General features: G+C 37.9%; 1 protein-coding gene across 1 annotated transcript in view; it reads right to left on the bottom strand.

The window, feature by feature from the left end:
* MEMO1 (mediator of cell motility 1) overlaps positions 1-15519 on the bottom strand; it is a 68748-nt gene that overhangs the window by 51152 nt on the left and 2077 nt on the right. The window contains exon 2 of the mRNA XM_029937998.1: positions 11069-11150. Within this exon, the coding sequence (XP_029793858.1) occupies positions 11069-11150 (82 nt within the window). The remainder of the gene's footprint in view (positions 1-11068; positions 11151-15519) is intronic.

Raw genomic sequence — 15519 nt, 5'->3', positions numbered from 1 at the left:
CCAATTCCAGCTCAGGTTATGATCTCATGGTCTGTGGGTTCAAGCCCTGCTTCGGGTTCTGTACTGACAGCTCAGAGATTGGAGCCTGCTTCAGATTCTGTGTCTCCCTCTCTCTCTGACCCTCCCCTGCTCGCATTCTCTCTTTCTCTCTCTCAAAAAAAGTAAACATTAAAAAAAATAAAAAAAAAAGAAACCAAAAAAAATGGAGGCATAGTCATATAGTGGAATACTCGTCAGCAACACAAAGGAATGAACTACTGATACACTTGGAAATAATTATACTTGTGAAGATGGTGAAAAAAAAAGAAATATGCTGAAAGAAGCCAACAAAAAGAGTTCATACTGTATAATTACTCTAAAAAATAAAAACTAATCTGTTTCAACAAAGAGTAAGTCAATGGATGTGGGTGGAAAGGAGAGACAGAGAGGTACAGCCGGGATGAATTACAAAAGGGCACAAGGAAACTTGAGGATAATGAATATGTTAATTATCTTAATTGTGATGGTTTCACAGCTGTATATATATTTCAAATGTATCCAATTGTATACTTTAAATATATGCAGCTGTATGTTAATCCTGCCACAATAGAGCTCTGTTTTAAAAGGGTCATCACCCTGATCTAGCTTAAGATATGAATGAAGAAAAAGAGAGTCACATAAGTCAATCACAGCAATATAAGATAGTGTGCTTAATCAGGAGTTAAGTAATATGGGACCTACACTAAGCACACTGAAGTCACTGAAGGTTTCATTAGTTGGTTTAATGGTAGTCACTCTATCCATATAACTCTGGCAAGAGAGCCTATCAAGTTGCTTCAGTATAGCAATATTCTCACAACCCGGTTCTAATCTTAGCCAGAAGAAATGTAAGTTGTTCTATGGCTCAGCACATTCAGTTTTGCTGATCTTGATATTCTAGGCTAACGAGAGATTCAATTTTTTCCAATTATGTCCCCAATCTTCCAATGCCCAACACTCAATACAGACTACTTCAGATTCCTAACAGCTGTTCCTGATCTTAACATTACTGGCTCCCCTTTGTCAATTCAGAAATATGCTATTTTGCCTAGCCTTGTGGACCTTAAAAGCCATTTGATCCATCAGAATCTGTCTTGATCTGTCTCAAACCAGAATATCTCCTCTTTTCAATACTGCATTGCTCTCAATTGTCACTGATATCCCAATCCCTCCACATCCCAATCCTTAAATTAATCCATCTTAGAACTGCTTTTCAGACTTTAATTCCTATTTGCCATCCTTCAATTTAAAGGCTCTGACCTTCATTCCTTCCTCTAGTTTCTCAGTCTTTCCAGTGTGAGTCTCTGCCAGTTCTATCAATCCTGTTCCTAGCTAAGCACAGTTCTTAAAAGCCAGAAAGTTATCTTAGATACACTGGATTCTTGAAGTATAGGTAAAATAGAAATAATAATAAGAGTAGAAAAGTAAAGGCACAAAGGAAGAGCATAAAAGGTGAAGGAGGAACATGAGCCAGTGCCCCAAGTGTATGATGTAGGTGAGAAAATATGAGACTGGCCTGGGTGGAAGAAGAAGTAGTTTTAAGCCACAGACAGACAGAGGAGTCCGAGCTTGATAAAACAAGTTACTGAAAACCTGCTGTGTGCAGTGACAATACAAAACTGTTAGTAGTCTAGTACTAAAAAATAGGAGATCAGAGGCAAGAAATGTTAAATGACTCTCACTTGAAAATTTGGCCTGAGGTAGTAATGTCACAGTCTAGAAAGGTCTCAGTGCCAGTGGGAAATGAGACATGAATGATCTACAGTATAAAAAGAAAAAGTGACATATCTTAGTGACCAAGGAAGTACAGGGGAATGAGGAAGAGGAGATGGAAGAGAATAATTATAATAATGATAATAATATTTACTCAAAGCTTACAATGTGTCACATGCATGTAAGTCATGGCAGTAATTCATTTAATCCACACCAACCCTATGGGACAGGAATTGTTGTTTTTCTTTTACTGGTTAAATTAAAGCAGAAAGGTTAAGAAAGTTGTTCAAGGTCACACATCAGGACTTAAAGGTAGGCAGTAGAGCTCCAGAACCCATTCTTAACCACCATCTGAGAACTTACATATGTTAAGGAAGAAGGGAATGTTTCCATGGTGTAGGAAAAATCAACCACCCTAAAAACCAGAAGAATACCATATATCCTGTAAGACTGTAGGGAAGGTGGGTGATTTTGAAAACATGATTAACTGAGGTAAGTATGCTTTGTAGTAGAACTTGGATTTCATAGTTTCAGATTTTCAAGTTGAGGGCTTAAAAGTCTGCTAGAGGACAAAACAGTTGTAAAAAGAGAGGAAGAGTCTTAACTTGAATGGAGAATACACTGCAGAGTATTTTTTTTTAATTGTAAGTGTATCATCCCTCCTAACCCACATAAAGAAAAACTCTACTTCATAAAAGGACCAAGATCATAACCAAAGAAAAGAATTTCTAGTACTTTCCTTTATCCTGGACCAGACACATGGTAAGGAAAAGAGCCATGGTAACAATCATCAAATCTCACTACTGATTCTCTGCTCTGACACCTTTCTTTTGCTAATAGAATCCATGATTCCACATACATATGGAAACAAAGTTTCTTTAAGGCATCATTCACAATAAAAGAGGCTTCACTAAGGGAACAACCAAGGTTTTCTCTTAGAGCAATGAAAATGTGAGCTCTATAGGGGCGCCTGGGTAGCTTAGTCAATCATTCAACTTTGGCTCAGGTCATGGTCTCATAGTTCCTGGGTTCAAGCCCCATGTTGGGCTCTGTGTTGACAGCTCAGAGCCTGGAGCCCACTTCAGATTCTTTGTCTCCCTCCCTCAGGGCCCCTCCCCGGCTTGTACTCTCAAAAATACACAAACATTCAAAATTAAAAACAAAAACAAAATGTGAGCTCTACAGATACTTGAATTTACATTGTAAAAGTATGTCCCAATCAGTCTTTCACAGGCTCTTAAAACCTTAATGCAAAGTCATCCCTGCTCGCTTTTCCAGGTCACTCTGGTTCCCACTGTAACCTGAAGAAGGCAAACACAAATTTATACTTTAATACCCATCATTTCTCATTAGACTAAAACCATGCCTCTAAAAACTGATCCTTCTTATAACACAGAGTACTTCTGCTCCTGTCCCTGTTCCTACACGCAGACCCTTCACATCACCAGTCCACCTCCTGACCTTCCAGAATGTCTGTGTCCCCCACAGAGCTGCAATCAAATGAGAATGCAAGGCTACTGTCCATGGTCGTTCACTGGTTAAGTGACAGTTTCACACACAGCAACCTTGCAGCGTGGGTAGAATTTAAATTCCTATGTGAGGAAAATTGCCAATTACTACAGGACATGGACTTTCACTAATTCATTCTGAGACTTTCAAGGTTATAGGTGAATAGCAGCAAGTGTGAATGCCAAGAGCCTATCACATACTTTGAGAGGCTTTTCATCAAAGAGGATATGGAGGGGAAAAAACAAAACACTTGGATTCAACAAAAAATCAGGTTCTGATAGTCTAGTTCTACTTAATAGCAGCAAAAATGCAAACTAAAAAGACTGGACCAGATGGAATGAGAATATTGAACCAGATAACATGATCTCCTGCAGCAATAAAAAAAAAGTCAACAAGATCTCCTAGAGCTATGATCTAGAAAGCTAGAAACTAAATTTAAAAAGCACTTGTGAGCATATGGGATTAACCTGAACAACTGGCTCTAAACAGTTTCCAGAAGCAGCAGCCTCCCATAACTACTCTCTATTTTACTTCTCGGCACCTCATCTTTTATTCTTTTATTCATAGGCATTGCTCAAAGGTCCTCAAGATTCTTGCTTCATAAAAAAAAACATCAGATGAGGGGCACCTGTGTGGCTCAGTCAGTTAAGCATCTGACTCTTGATTTCAGCTCAGGTCATGATCTCATGGATCATGAGTTTGAGTCCTGGTTGGGATTCTGTCTCTACCTCTCTCTGGTCCTCTCCCACTTGTGCATGCACACTGCTCTCTCTTTTTCTCTCTCTCAAAAAGAAATAAACACTTAAAACTACTTTTAATTAGATGATTATATCTCAAAAAATGTCCAGGTCAGAAAGTCATTATTCAGAATATTTTATTTTTGCAAAATGGAATCTTACAAGTATTAAGTAAACAATACTATGAACTACAGAACGGTGTTGAAGTATAATCCAAGTCAAATGAGAATAAACTGACCACAATGTTTCATATCTAGATTGTTTAACTGCTAAAATATACAGGACCTGAGAAACTGCTATGAATAACCTACTGCTTAAAATAAACAAAGACTAGAAATAAACAAGTTGCACATCTCCAGTAACTTAAATGAACTGCATGATTTATGAATATACATTGTCCCATGATATACACTGGTAGAGCTCAACAGGCACGCTTCACTATATATAAATAGGTCTTGTATATAAATGTTTCTCAGGTTTAAAAAAAGTTTAAACTCGCTCTTCTATTAAAAGTAATACATGCACACAGTATTAAAAAGTCAAACAATAAAAAAGGGTGCACAATGAAAAGTCAAAGTATCCTTTATTCCCTACTACTTCTACCAGGTTAACTACTAACAAATCAAACTCTAGTTTAAACACATGAAGAGCGCTTCAGTGTCTACAATATCTGCTTAATTGTGTAAGTAAGCTCCCTTACTTGTGTAACTGACCTCCCCAATTATCTGATTATATTTTTCTATTCAGTAAGGGGTTTCTTAAGTGATGCATATCTGTACAGTTCCATACTAAGAGTTCCTGAGATATCCCTGCATATTACAAGATAAACAACAATTCTGGCATCAAAGCATCTGGCAGTCACGGTAGGAAGGCTTATGGAACTCCTCCTAGTCCATGAGATCATTTCAGTCTATATCCCTGAGCCACACTGTTTCCTGTACCTCAAGATAAGTAAGGTAGTCTTAAATTCAACCAAGGATATTTTTAAATCAAATTAAATTCTTTTGAATCCCCCAACTGTGCCTGTTTATATGTCATATATATTAAAATCACTATGATTGATCAACAATTGATTTATAAGTAAATATTTACTCTTCAATAGTATCATTCTATTTAATCTACATCAGTATACAAATGAGCAATCAGTTTAAGCGCTTTTAAAAGTGTGCTAACCAGGTTCTGAGTTGGGTTTTGTTTGTTTGTTTGTTTGTTTGTTTTTAAGGCTTCCCTTACACAATTTATGCCTATGAGGGCAAAATCTAAGAAAAGCTGGCCCCAGAGAGCTAAATTTTATAAAAGTTAAAGAACTTTTTAGGGACATCTGGCTGGCTCAGTCGGTAGAGGATGCAACTCTTGATCTCAGGGTTGTAAGTTCGAGCCCTATTTGAGTGTAGAGATTACTTAAAAATAAAATCGTAAGGAAAAAAAGAATTTTTTAATAGACTTGTTTTAAATAAAAGTAGAGATCTAAAAACTTTTAAGTTTTCTAATTACTAGATAAGCATGTTCTTACCAAAGATGATTTTGTAACTATATAACAACAAAATATTTGTTGTTATTTTCCTACCTAAAACAAAACAAAACCTTCTGTGGCACCTAGATGGTTCAGTTGGTTAAGCATCCAACTTTCGATTTCTGCGCAGGTCATGATCTCAGAGTTCACGAGATCGAGCCTCACATTGGGCTATGCTCTGGCCATGTGGAGCCTGCTTGGGACTCTCACTCTCCTCTCTCTGCCCTTGGGACTCTCACTCTCCTCTCTCTGCCCACTTGCACTCTTTATCTCTCTCAAAAGTATATAAATAAACTTATAAAAAAAAAACTTCTGGAAAGGAAAATAATTACCTCTGGAAGCCATATATTAAGATAAACTTGACTATATTTAAAGTTTTCATGTTAACAAAATGGAAATTGCATTATATCTGCATAACAAAAACTACTACTATATAACAGAAACATCCACACCAAAGCCAAAACTACTTTCAAATATCCATTTTAAAACCTAAGGTAACCTGGAAATCTTTTCCACATCAACATATTTGTAACTTAGACTCAAATATTTCATTTCCCATGCTACTGCCAATATCAACATAAAGCTAACTATAAAACGAAACAAGTCTAGCTACATTTTTATAACTAACCTCAACTTAATTATATGTTCACTTAGCACCGTTTGGAACAAGTTTTAACTAGGAAGGTAGCATACAATACTCAAATACCAGCAAAGTAACGAGAATGACAAGAGAATCTATGTCATGAGTTACTATAAAGCATGATTATTAATCCAGTCTTGCCCAATCAAGGATGAGGCAAACTTCCCCCCCAGCACCAATTTTTCTTTCTCTACTAGATCATTTCATCTATATCATAAACACCTTAATATCCCCCATATTAAATAAAATTCTCACCCAACAACATATTCCCATTCTCCCATTTCCTTGATTCATAGAAAAGCCTGTTTAAAGAAAAAAACAAAACTATCCTCACTTCATTTCCCTCTCAAATTCTTTCTTGAACCCCATGTGACTGTGCTTTCATCCCTACCACTCCACAGAAATTGTATGTGTCAAGGCCACCAGTGATCTTCATATTGCCAAATCTAGTTATCAACTCTTAGTCCTCATCTTATTTGACCTATAGGCACAGAATCTGACACAGCTCATCATTTTCTCCTCCCTGACATGTTTTTCATCCATTTGGCCTCCTACAGACACCACTTGCCCCTGGTTTTCCTCCTTTCCCATTGGTCTTCCTTCAGTATCTTCTTTGCAAATGCTCATCTTCATCCTGATCTCTAAATGAAATTAGCTTGCATAAGGGCTTAAGTCTTTGACCTTCTTCTCTAATTTTACTCACTAGGCAACCACAGGCTGTTCAGATTTTAAGTGTGATATATGTATCAACACAGACTTGGCCCTTCTTCTCTGTACTCCAGATTCAGATTCATATATGTAGCTGCCCATATGAAATCTCCACTCACAGATACCTAACAGGTATCTCAACATTAACATGGTCAAAATACAATCCTAGACTAAAATCTGCTTCCAACCTACACTTCTGTTTGCCCCTTATCAATATCAACCTAATTTCTTCTTGGGGCACCTGGGTGGCAAACACAACGTTCTCATAATAGCCTACAAAGCCTCCTTGTGATCTAGCTCCTGCTGCCTGTCTCATCCATGACTCTTCCCCTTGCATATGCTACTCCCACTACTCTGTCCTCCTTGCTTTTCTCAAAATATACTAAGCATATCCTGCTCCAGAGCCTTTGTACTCACGGTTCCTCAACCAGAAAACCCTTTCCCAGGATATCTGCACAACTTCTCTCTGGCATTACTTAGGCTCAAGTGTTACCTTACCAGGGAGACCTTTTCTTACTATCCTACATAAACTAGCACCTCTGTACTCATACTATCACACTCTTGATCCTCTGATCAGCTTTATTATTCTTAGTACCCGCTAGCACCTGATACAGAATATACAGGCATTTTATTGTGCTTTTGAGCTTCACAGATTCCGTTTTTGTCTTTTTAGTTTTTTGGGTTGTTTTTTCTGACAAACGGTGAAGTTTGTGGCAACCCTGCATAAAGGAAGTTCATCGGCATCATTTTTTCCAACAACATTTGCTCACTTTATTCCTCTGTGTCATGTTTTGGTAATTCTTGCAATCGAAGCTTTTTGTTGTTATTTTATGGCTATCTGTGACCAGTAATCATAACTCACTGAATGATTAACATTTTATTTCTTTTGAGAGAGAAAGAGAGGGAGGGGGAGGGAGAGGGAGGGGCAGAGAGAGGGAGAGAGAATCCCAAGCAGACTCTGCACTGCAAGTGCAGAGCCCAATGTGAGGCTCGAACTCATGAACTGCGATACCATGACCTGAGCTGAAATCAAGAGTCGGATGCTTAACTGAGACATCCAGGTGCCCCTAGTAGTATTTTCTAATTGAAGTATGTACACTGTTTTCTTAGACATAATGCTATTGTACACTCAATAGAATACAGTGTAAATGTAACTTTTTATATACACTGGGAAACAAATTCATTGGACTAATTTTATTGTGATATTCAATAATCATTGCAGTGGTCTGGAACCAAACCCACAATATCTCTGATGTACGCATGTTAACTATTTGTTTACTGTCTGCTTTTCCCAAGAACTCAAATGTAAGCACCATGAAAGTAGCAATTTGAGTTTACTCATAATATAACAAAGGGGTAGTCCTAGACAGCAGCACAGGAAGATCCTGAACTCACTTCCCATGGACACACCAAATCTACAGCTATATATGCAACAATTTCTTCAGAAAAAGATCTGAACATTACCTGAATAGCTCCTTCCCAACAAATGGTAAAAGGGCCACATTAAGATGGGAAGGAGAGAGTGGACTGTCTCATCAAAACCCCACCCCTAGCATGGAGACCCACAACCGGGAGGAATCTCACAAATCCAGAGTTTCTCCCTGAGGACTGAAGAATTTGTGCCCCACACTGGGTACCCCAATCCTTGGGAAGTCTTAACAGTGAGACAAATCCCCAAAACATATGGCTTTGAAAACCAACAGGGCTCATATCCAGGAGACTCGAAGGATTGTAGGAAACTTAGATACTTCTCTTATGGGCTCACATGCAGACTCAGTAGCCCTAGAAACTGGCACAAAACCAGCAATTTGCAAAGTGCCTAGACTGTATGTGAAGGAAATTCGCTGGCTAATCTTAAAGTGTCTAGTAGAGGGGTAGGAGCCTGCTGGATCTCTCTCCAAGGACAGAGGCACAAGGCCGTTTTTGTGTTCTCCCTCCACCTTGACAGCACTAGCCGGGCAGCCCCACACTGTGCTTCCCTGTGGCCCTGTGAAAAGCTGATGTGTGCACTCTCCCGTGGCCTCGCTAAAGCCGGAGGCACACGCAGTCTACACAGTGGACACTCCTTTATCACCCGGCTCTTGAGGTCAGGGTGGCTTGTGTTTCTGGGTCCAATGGGTCTATCACAATTGGAAAGACAGTTCTTGGCAGGCTATCACCTGCAGCGCACCCCAAAGACAGCAGTTTGAAACACATCCTGGTCTTTCTGTGAAACAAGCCTACTCACTTGTCCCAGGAGCTTCAGCCTGAGGGACGGGATTCACGTGTGCCACACCTAGAGGCCATGGAGGTGCTTTCAGGGTAAGCAAGCCAAGGGACACCATCGGTACACTCTCCTTAAGCCTTACTACCGTTTGCCAGTACCTCCCAGAAAGAAGTGTATACACTCATCTGAAGACTTGACTTTAGGTCGCCTGGTCTGGAGGCCAACCGGGTTTACAGTCTCACAGGGCTGTGTAGGCATACTTTAAAAGCTGCTGCCTTCTAATTAGAAGGGTCTGGCTTCTAATTAGACTGAAACTAGGGGCTAAGTGAGCGATCCTTCAGAACTCTGACAAGTCTTGGCATATTCTTCACAATTGGAACTTATCAAGAATAAATCAGGCTGCTTAGACATTCACAAAGGCTTCAGAGACGACCAAGAGCTAGGGCAAACTTGAAAGATAAGGTTCATTTCTTAGACAAGGCCACTCTTTCAAGACCAGGAAAAGGAGGTATTGCACCTCATACACAGAAACAAACACAGAGAGTCAAGCAAACTGAGGTAACAGAGGAATATGTCCCAAACAAAAGTATAAGATAAAACCCCTCCAAAAATCTTAATAAAACAAAAAGCAGCACAAAGAACACCTGTCGGGCACCTGGATGGCTCAGTCAGTTAGGCATCCAACTTCAGCTCAGGTCATGATCTCACCGTTCATGGGTTCAAGCCCCGCATCGGGCTCTGTGCTGACAGCTCAGAGCCTGGAGCCTGCTTCATATTCTGGGTCTTCCCCTCTCTCTGCCCCTTCCCAGCTCACTCTCTGTCTGTCTGTCTGTCTGTCTCTCTCTCTCTCTCTCTCAAAATAAAGACACAAAAAAATTAAAATAAAATAAAATTAAAATTAAAAAAGAACACCTGGACTTAGCCAGGTACATATTTAAGTTATTAGTTTAATTTATTCTGCTAAAAGTTTATAAAGATTAATTTAATCATGAAAAAACCCTATGGAGGTACCATTAATATTTCAATTTTACCAATGAGACAAAGACACAAGAGATTAAGTAACTTGTATGTCACATTCCTTATACGTGGAACAGTCAGCCTCCTATATCTATTAAATGAGATCAAGTTAGATTATACAAATAAAGCATTTAATAAAATGTTTGGCACATTAAATATCTAGTATTTATGGAATACTTATTATATGTACCAGACATTATTGTAGGCTTGTTATGTGTATTTACTTATTTCTCATATTGTTTAATAAGTATATGCTACTATCATTTTCAGTATTTTTTAATTTATTGGGGCACCAAACCTAATGCAACAGAAATTGCAGAAAAGATACTGCTGTGAAAGAAATGGAACAAACACTAACCTTTACTCTTCTCAGGCAACAGTCAACATGTGCTTAAAAACATTTGTTTTGAAAGTTAGCACTGGAAACCAAATCAAAATGAACTGAATACCTATCACATACAGACACTCTGTTAACTATATATTTGTTAGTTTGTAGTTCTAAAAAGTCTACTAAGATTCAAAGACAAAATAGTCGCAGATTTTCTTCAATTAAAAAAAAAAACGCTCCCTCCCACCCCCAAATATCTGCTTGCTACTCCGTATTGCACGGTATTACGTTTAACGCACCTTTTTCATTATAAGGAAAAAGTTGGCTGAATTAAAGTAGATCTTTTAAATATTTAAAACAAAACTTACTCATTTACTTCAATCTGAAATCACCAAGTTTATGTACTGCATATAACCCTCTGCTTTAAAAGTCAGTTTTATTACAAAAATAAACTTTAACATTATTGCACCTGAGAAAATAGCTAGTTCCTTTATCTTTGAGTTAAAGTGGAAGCCAAAGGAATGATGAAAATAACGAAATATAATTTCTTGAGCTCAACATAGCATTTATTTTATTATTTTTTAAAATTTAGTTCAATTTGTAGATACTCATTCTATATTAATAATTAATACATGAAACATGTAAAGATGTCTTTAAGGTAAAGAACCTTAAAACTTACGGTGCAATAATGGCTCTAGCAGGTCTTTTTGTAGACTGTACTTGTGAGAGCCAACCTTCTAGCTGAGCATTCAGCTGCGGTCCTATAAAAAGAGAAAGAGGGAAACTGGAGTCAGCAGAGAAATGTACTATATATAACGATACATGACACAAAGCCCTCATTGAACCTATTTAGGACTAAAATAGCTTAATGGGCAGTGGGATCATTAGCTTGGATCTTTATATTTGAAAGTTAACCAACTACTAAGCAAGGTATAGATAAGGTCCTGTACTAATTAAACAATATTTGCTTTTATCCATTTACTTATTTATAACCATCTTGGTTCCAGAACTATTCAATCGACAATTTGAGGCATTGTCTAAACAAAATAAAACAAGAAAGACTGTTGACAAATAAAAAAAAAAATACCCAAGTGATAGTTTTCAGAGTGCCAAACTTGCTTTAATCACTAAAATCACATCCATGCAGTGGTCGCTCCCACACCCAATACCTTTCCTCCTATCCACTTCAGCCCCTACACCACTGATCACATTGACTATGCCATGTCAAAAATCTCAATTTTGGGTCACCTGGGTGGCTCAGTGATTCCAAGTGTTCAACTCTTGTATTCAGCTTTAAGTGTTCAGCTCAGGTCATGATCTCATAGTTTCTAAGTTTAAGCCTACATCAGGCTCTGCAATATCAGTGAGAAGCCTGTTTGGGACTCTTGGTCTCCCTGTCTCTCTGACCTTCCCCCATCTGTGCTTGTGCTCTTGCTCGCTGGCTCTCTCCCTCTTTCTTTCTCTCAGAAATAAACATTTAAAGACAAATTCTAAGTAAAAACTAAAATAAAATAAATTTTTTTAAATCTCAATTTTGGGGTGCCTGGGTGGCCCAGTTGGTTAAGCAACCAACTTTGGCTCAGGTCATGATCTTGTAGTTCACGAGTTTGAGCCCTGCTTCGAGCTCTGTGCTGACAGCTCAGAGCCTGGAGTCTGCTTCAGATTCTGGGTCTCCCTCTCGCTCTGCCCCTCCCCTGCTCATACTCTCTATCAAAAAAAAAAAAAAAATTTATTAAAAATCTCAATTTCAAGCATCCCATTCTCCTCACATCCTATCTTTCCAGTTCACTTCTAGAAATCTGTTCACTCCCCACAGATGTGAAGTGACTTTCCCACTATCCTTCCGCTCCTTTCTTCTTCAGCTCTTAACCCAGCCTGAGCCCTGATGATCCCTCACTATAACCATTTCTTTGCCTATGCCCTCAGTCTTGTTCCTCTCCTCCTCCATCACAGTCAAATCATAGTTAAAACCATTTTTCCACTTGACACAGGATCTTCACCTGTACAGTTGAATGAGATAACAAAGAAACAACCAAATGAACTTTGAAATTATACGCATAAACTTCAGCAGACTCTTAGGAAAGCTCAAAATTTTATTACATTAACCAAGAGAATTTGTTCTCCCCAGCCTCAAGATTATCACTCTATAGAGCTTCCCATTTTACCTTGAACTCTCATCCCCCTCTAACTCCCAGCAGATATCATGCTTTTCATTTTGTCAAAGAAAATCAGAAGATGGTCAACCATTCTGGTTTACCCCGGACATTCCCAGCTTTAGCAAAGAAAGTCCTGCATCTTGGGAAACCTCTTACTCTCAGGCAAACTTGGACATTAGTCACCCTAAATTCAGAAAAGAATTCCTTCCCCTTCCTATCATTTAGTCTGCTTTCTCTCCTGAGTCAACAAATTGTCCTTACTCCTATCAAAAGCCAAACACATTACTTTTGCACTGGGTACCATTGTTTTTCTTCTCAAGGACACTGCTCTTTTCTAACTGTCCCAGTCTCCTGCACTAACGTGGTCCCTTTTTACTAGGTCATTACCATTTGCATGCAAATATATAAAATAAGCAGATTGATTTCACCTCACCTACCACCCATTTCTCTGCCCCATATTTCTCTGGCTCTCTTTTTTTTAAGCTTTTGATCATAATATATTTAAGCATTACAAAAGAATCTAGATAATAATAAAACAAACACCCATGTATCCACTGTCCAAATAAATTAAATTTTAACATTCTTATTTACTCAAGATCTTCCTTTAATAAGAAACAAAATATTACAAACACAGTAGAAAACATTGCTGATCCCATGATATATTTCCCTCCTTAGAGGTAACCACTTTCTGATTTTGGTGTTTTTCATTGCATTATACTTTTACTAATATATATAATATTATATATACCTATAAAATTATGTATATTATATATACCTATATATAATGTCTATTACCTATATATATTATATATACCTATATATATTATGTAAAATTATGTATATTATATATACCTATAAAATTATGCACTGCTCTGCATGTTATGACATGTATCATTCTGCATGTTTTAAAATATTATATAACTATATTGTGCATGTTCTTTTGTACTTTGATTTAGTCACTCAACATTATTAAGTTAGTCATGTTGATTTTATAGTTCTAATTCACTCACTTTCAATGCTGTTTTTAGTACTGTATGAATATACCAAAATTTACCTATTCATTCTCTTCACAGACATTTGGTTGTTTCCACTGTTTCACTGTTAACACGCAATGTTACAAGTCTCTTATAAACATGTATTAAGACTTTCTCTGGGATTTAACTAGAAATAAAAGTACTGGATCATAGAGTATGCAGGTCTTCAACTCTACCAGAACATTGCAAATTGCCCACTAAAGTGGCCAGATCCATTTACCCATCAGTGTAAGAGCATTAAAAAATGAGAGCTTTAACTCTCCCTTTTAAAAATAAGGAAGAAAGGGGAACTTGGCTGGCTCAGTCAGTGGAACATGTGACTCTTGATCTCGGGGTCATGAGTTGGAGCCCCACGTTGGGCATGGAGCCTACTTATAACATAACATAACATAACATGGAAGATGCAGCACCTGGGTGGCTCAGTCAGTTAAGCATCCAACTCTTGCTTTTTGCTCAGGTAGTGATGTCACAGGGTGTGAGTTAGAACCCTGCATCAGGCTCCACACTGTTAGTGTGGGCCCTGTTTGGGATTCTCTCTTCCCTCTCTCTGACCCTTCCCCACATTTGCATGCTCTCCCTCAAAATAAATAAATAAACTTTAAAAATAAATTAATCACATAAAATCAAATATGGAAGAGCTACCGCACACAATTTTCTTAGAGCACTTTCTCTAGAAGGATTGTAATTGTAAATTCTTTCTTTATCCCTTTGAAATATACATATATGTAAATTGTTTTAAAAGCTAAATAAACCCCAGCCCCCCTCATCCCCACCCCAGCTGGGGCTCAGTCAGTAGATCATGAGACTCTTGATCTTGGGGTCATGAGTCCAAGGTCTATGTTGGATGTAGAACTTACTTAAAAAAAAAAAAAAAAGCAAATAGCTATGTAAATGAACAAACAAATAAATAAATAAGCAAGCTTCTAACCAGCAACCCAGGACTATCTTAAGGACCTCTTTGAAATGTTATTTGCACCAAAGGAGAGAGCACCTTCTTTCTGCCAGTGTCTTGGGAAGACAGGAGCACTAACTAGCTGGCCACCTATCTCCAAGTTGCAAAATTATCTCCTTTATAGAGATACATGTTTATTTTTGCCAATTAAGAAATACATATGGTCACCCCAATTACCAAGTGAGTTAGGATAAACTACGTGAGAGAAATGTTGCTATCAAATCCTCATACTTGAGTTCTACTTACAATTCATCTTAAACCTGTACGTAATGGGTTGTGTCTTCTTGGCTATATAAGAGTGAGCTCTCGTTAGATCTTTGCACTCTTTTAGCAGATTGCCTACAATGTGCCTCACATTCTGGCTCAATGCTTACTCACGAAAAAAATGTTTTTTTCTTTCTCTTCTACCTTTGAAGAGAGGGATTTCTGAAATGGAGGCTTTGGTTTAAATTATATTTCTCCAACATCAGCAATGCTTAACAATTTGCATTTTCCTTCATCCTTACAAATATAAGATATTGTCAAAATTTTTAACTTTTTGGCAAATGATGGGTATGAAATAGTATCTCTTTATTAAATTGTATTTGTATTTCCCTGATACCTACTGAGATTAAACATCGACTGATTTGGATATCCCTCTGTACATATTTAGGACTATATACATAAAAAGTTTATAATGAATAGCCCATTTGTAAAATGCCAAAATACAAAAAAGTTCTGATTTCAGCAAATATTGTGGTTTGTTTTAAAAATTTAACTTTATTTAAGTTTATCTGTTTATTTTGAGAGAGTGAGAGCAAATGGGACAGGGGCAGAGGGAGGGAAAGAGAAAGTAAATCCCAAGCAGGCGCTGCACTGTCAGTGCACAACCCAACTTAGGACTTGACCTCACTAACCATGAGATCATGACCTGAGCCAAAATCAGATGCTTAACCGACTGAGCCAGGTCATGATCTCACAGTTGGTGGGATAGAGATCCACATGGGGC

This window comes from Suricata suricatta, chromosome 4, assembly GCF_006229205.1.
Source record: "Suricata suricatta isolate VVHF042 chromosome 4, meerkat_22Aug2017_6uvM2_HiC, whole genome shotgun sequence".
In the NCBI taxonomy this organism is placed as follows: Eukaryota; Metazoa; Chordata; class Mammalia; order Carnivora; family Herpestidae; genus Suricata; species Suricata suricatta.
Note: the sequence above shows the minus strand (reverse complement) of the source record. Positions and strands in the feature narration are given on the sequence as shown.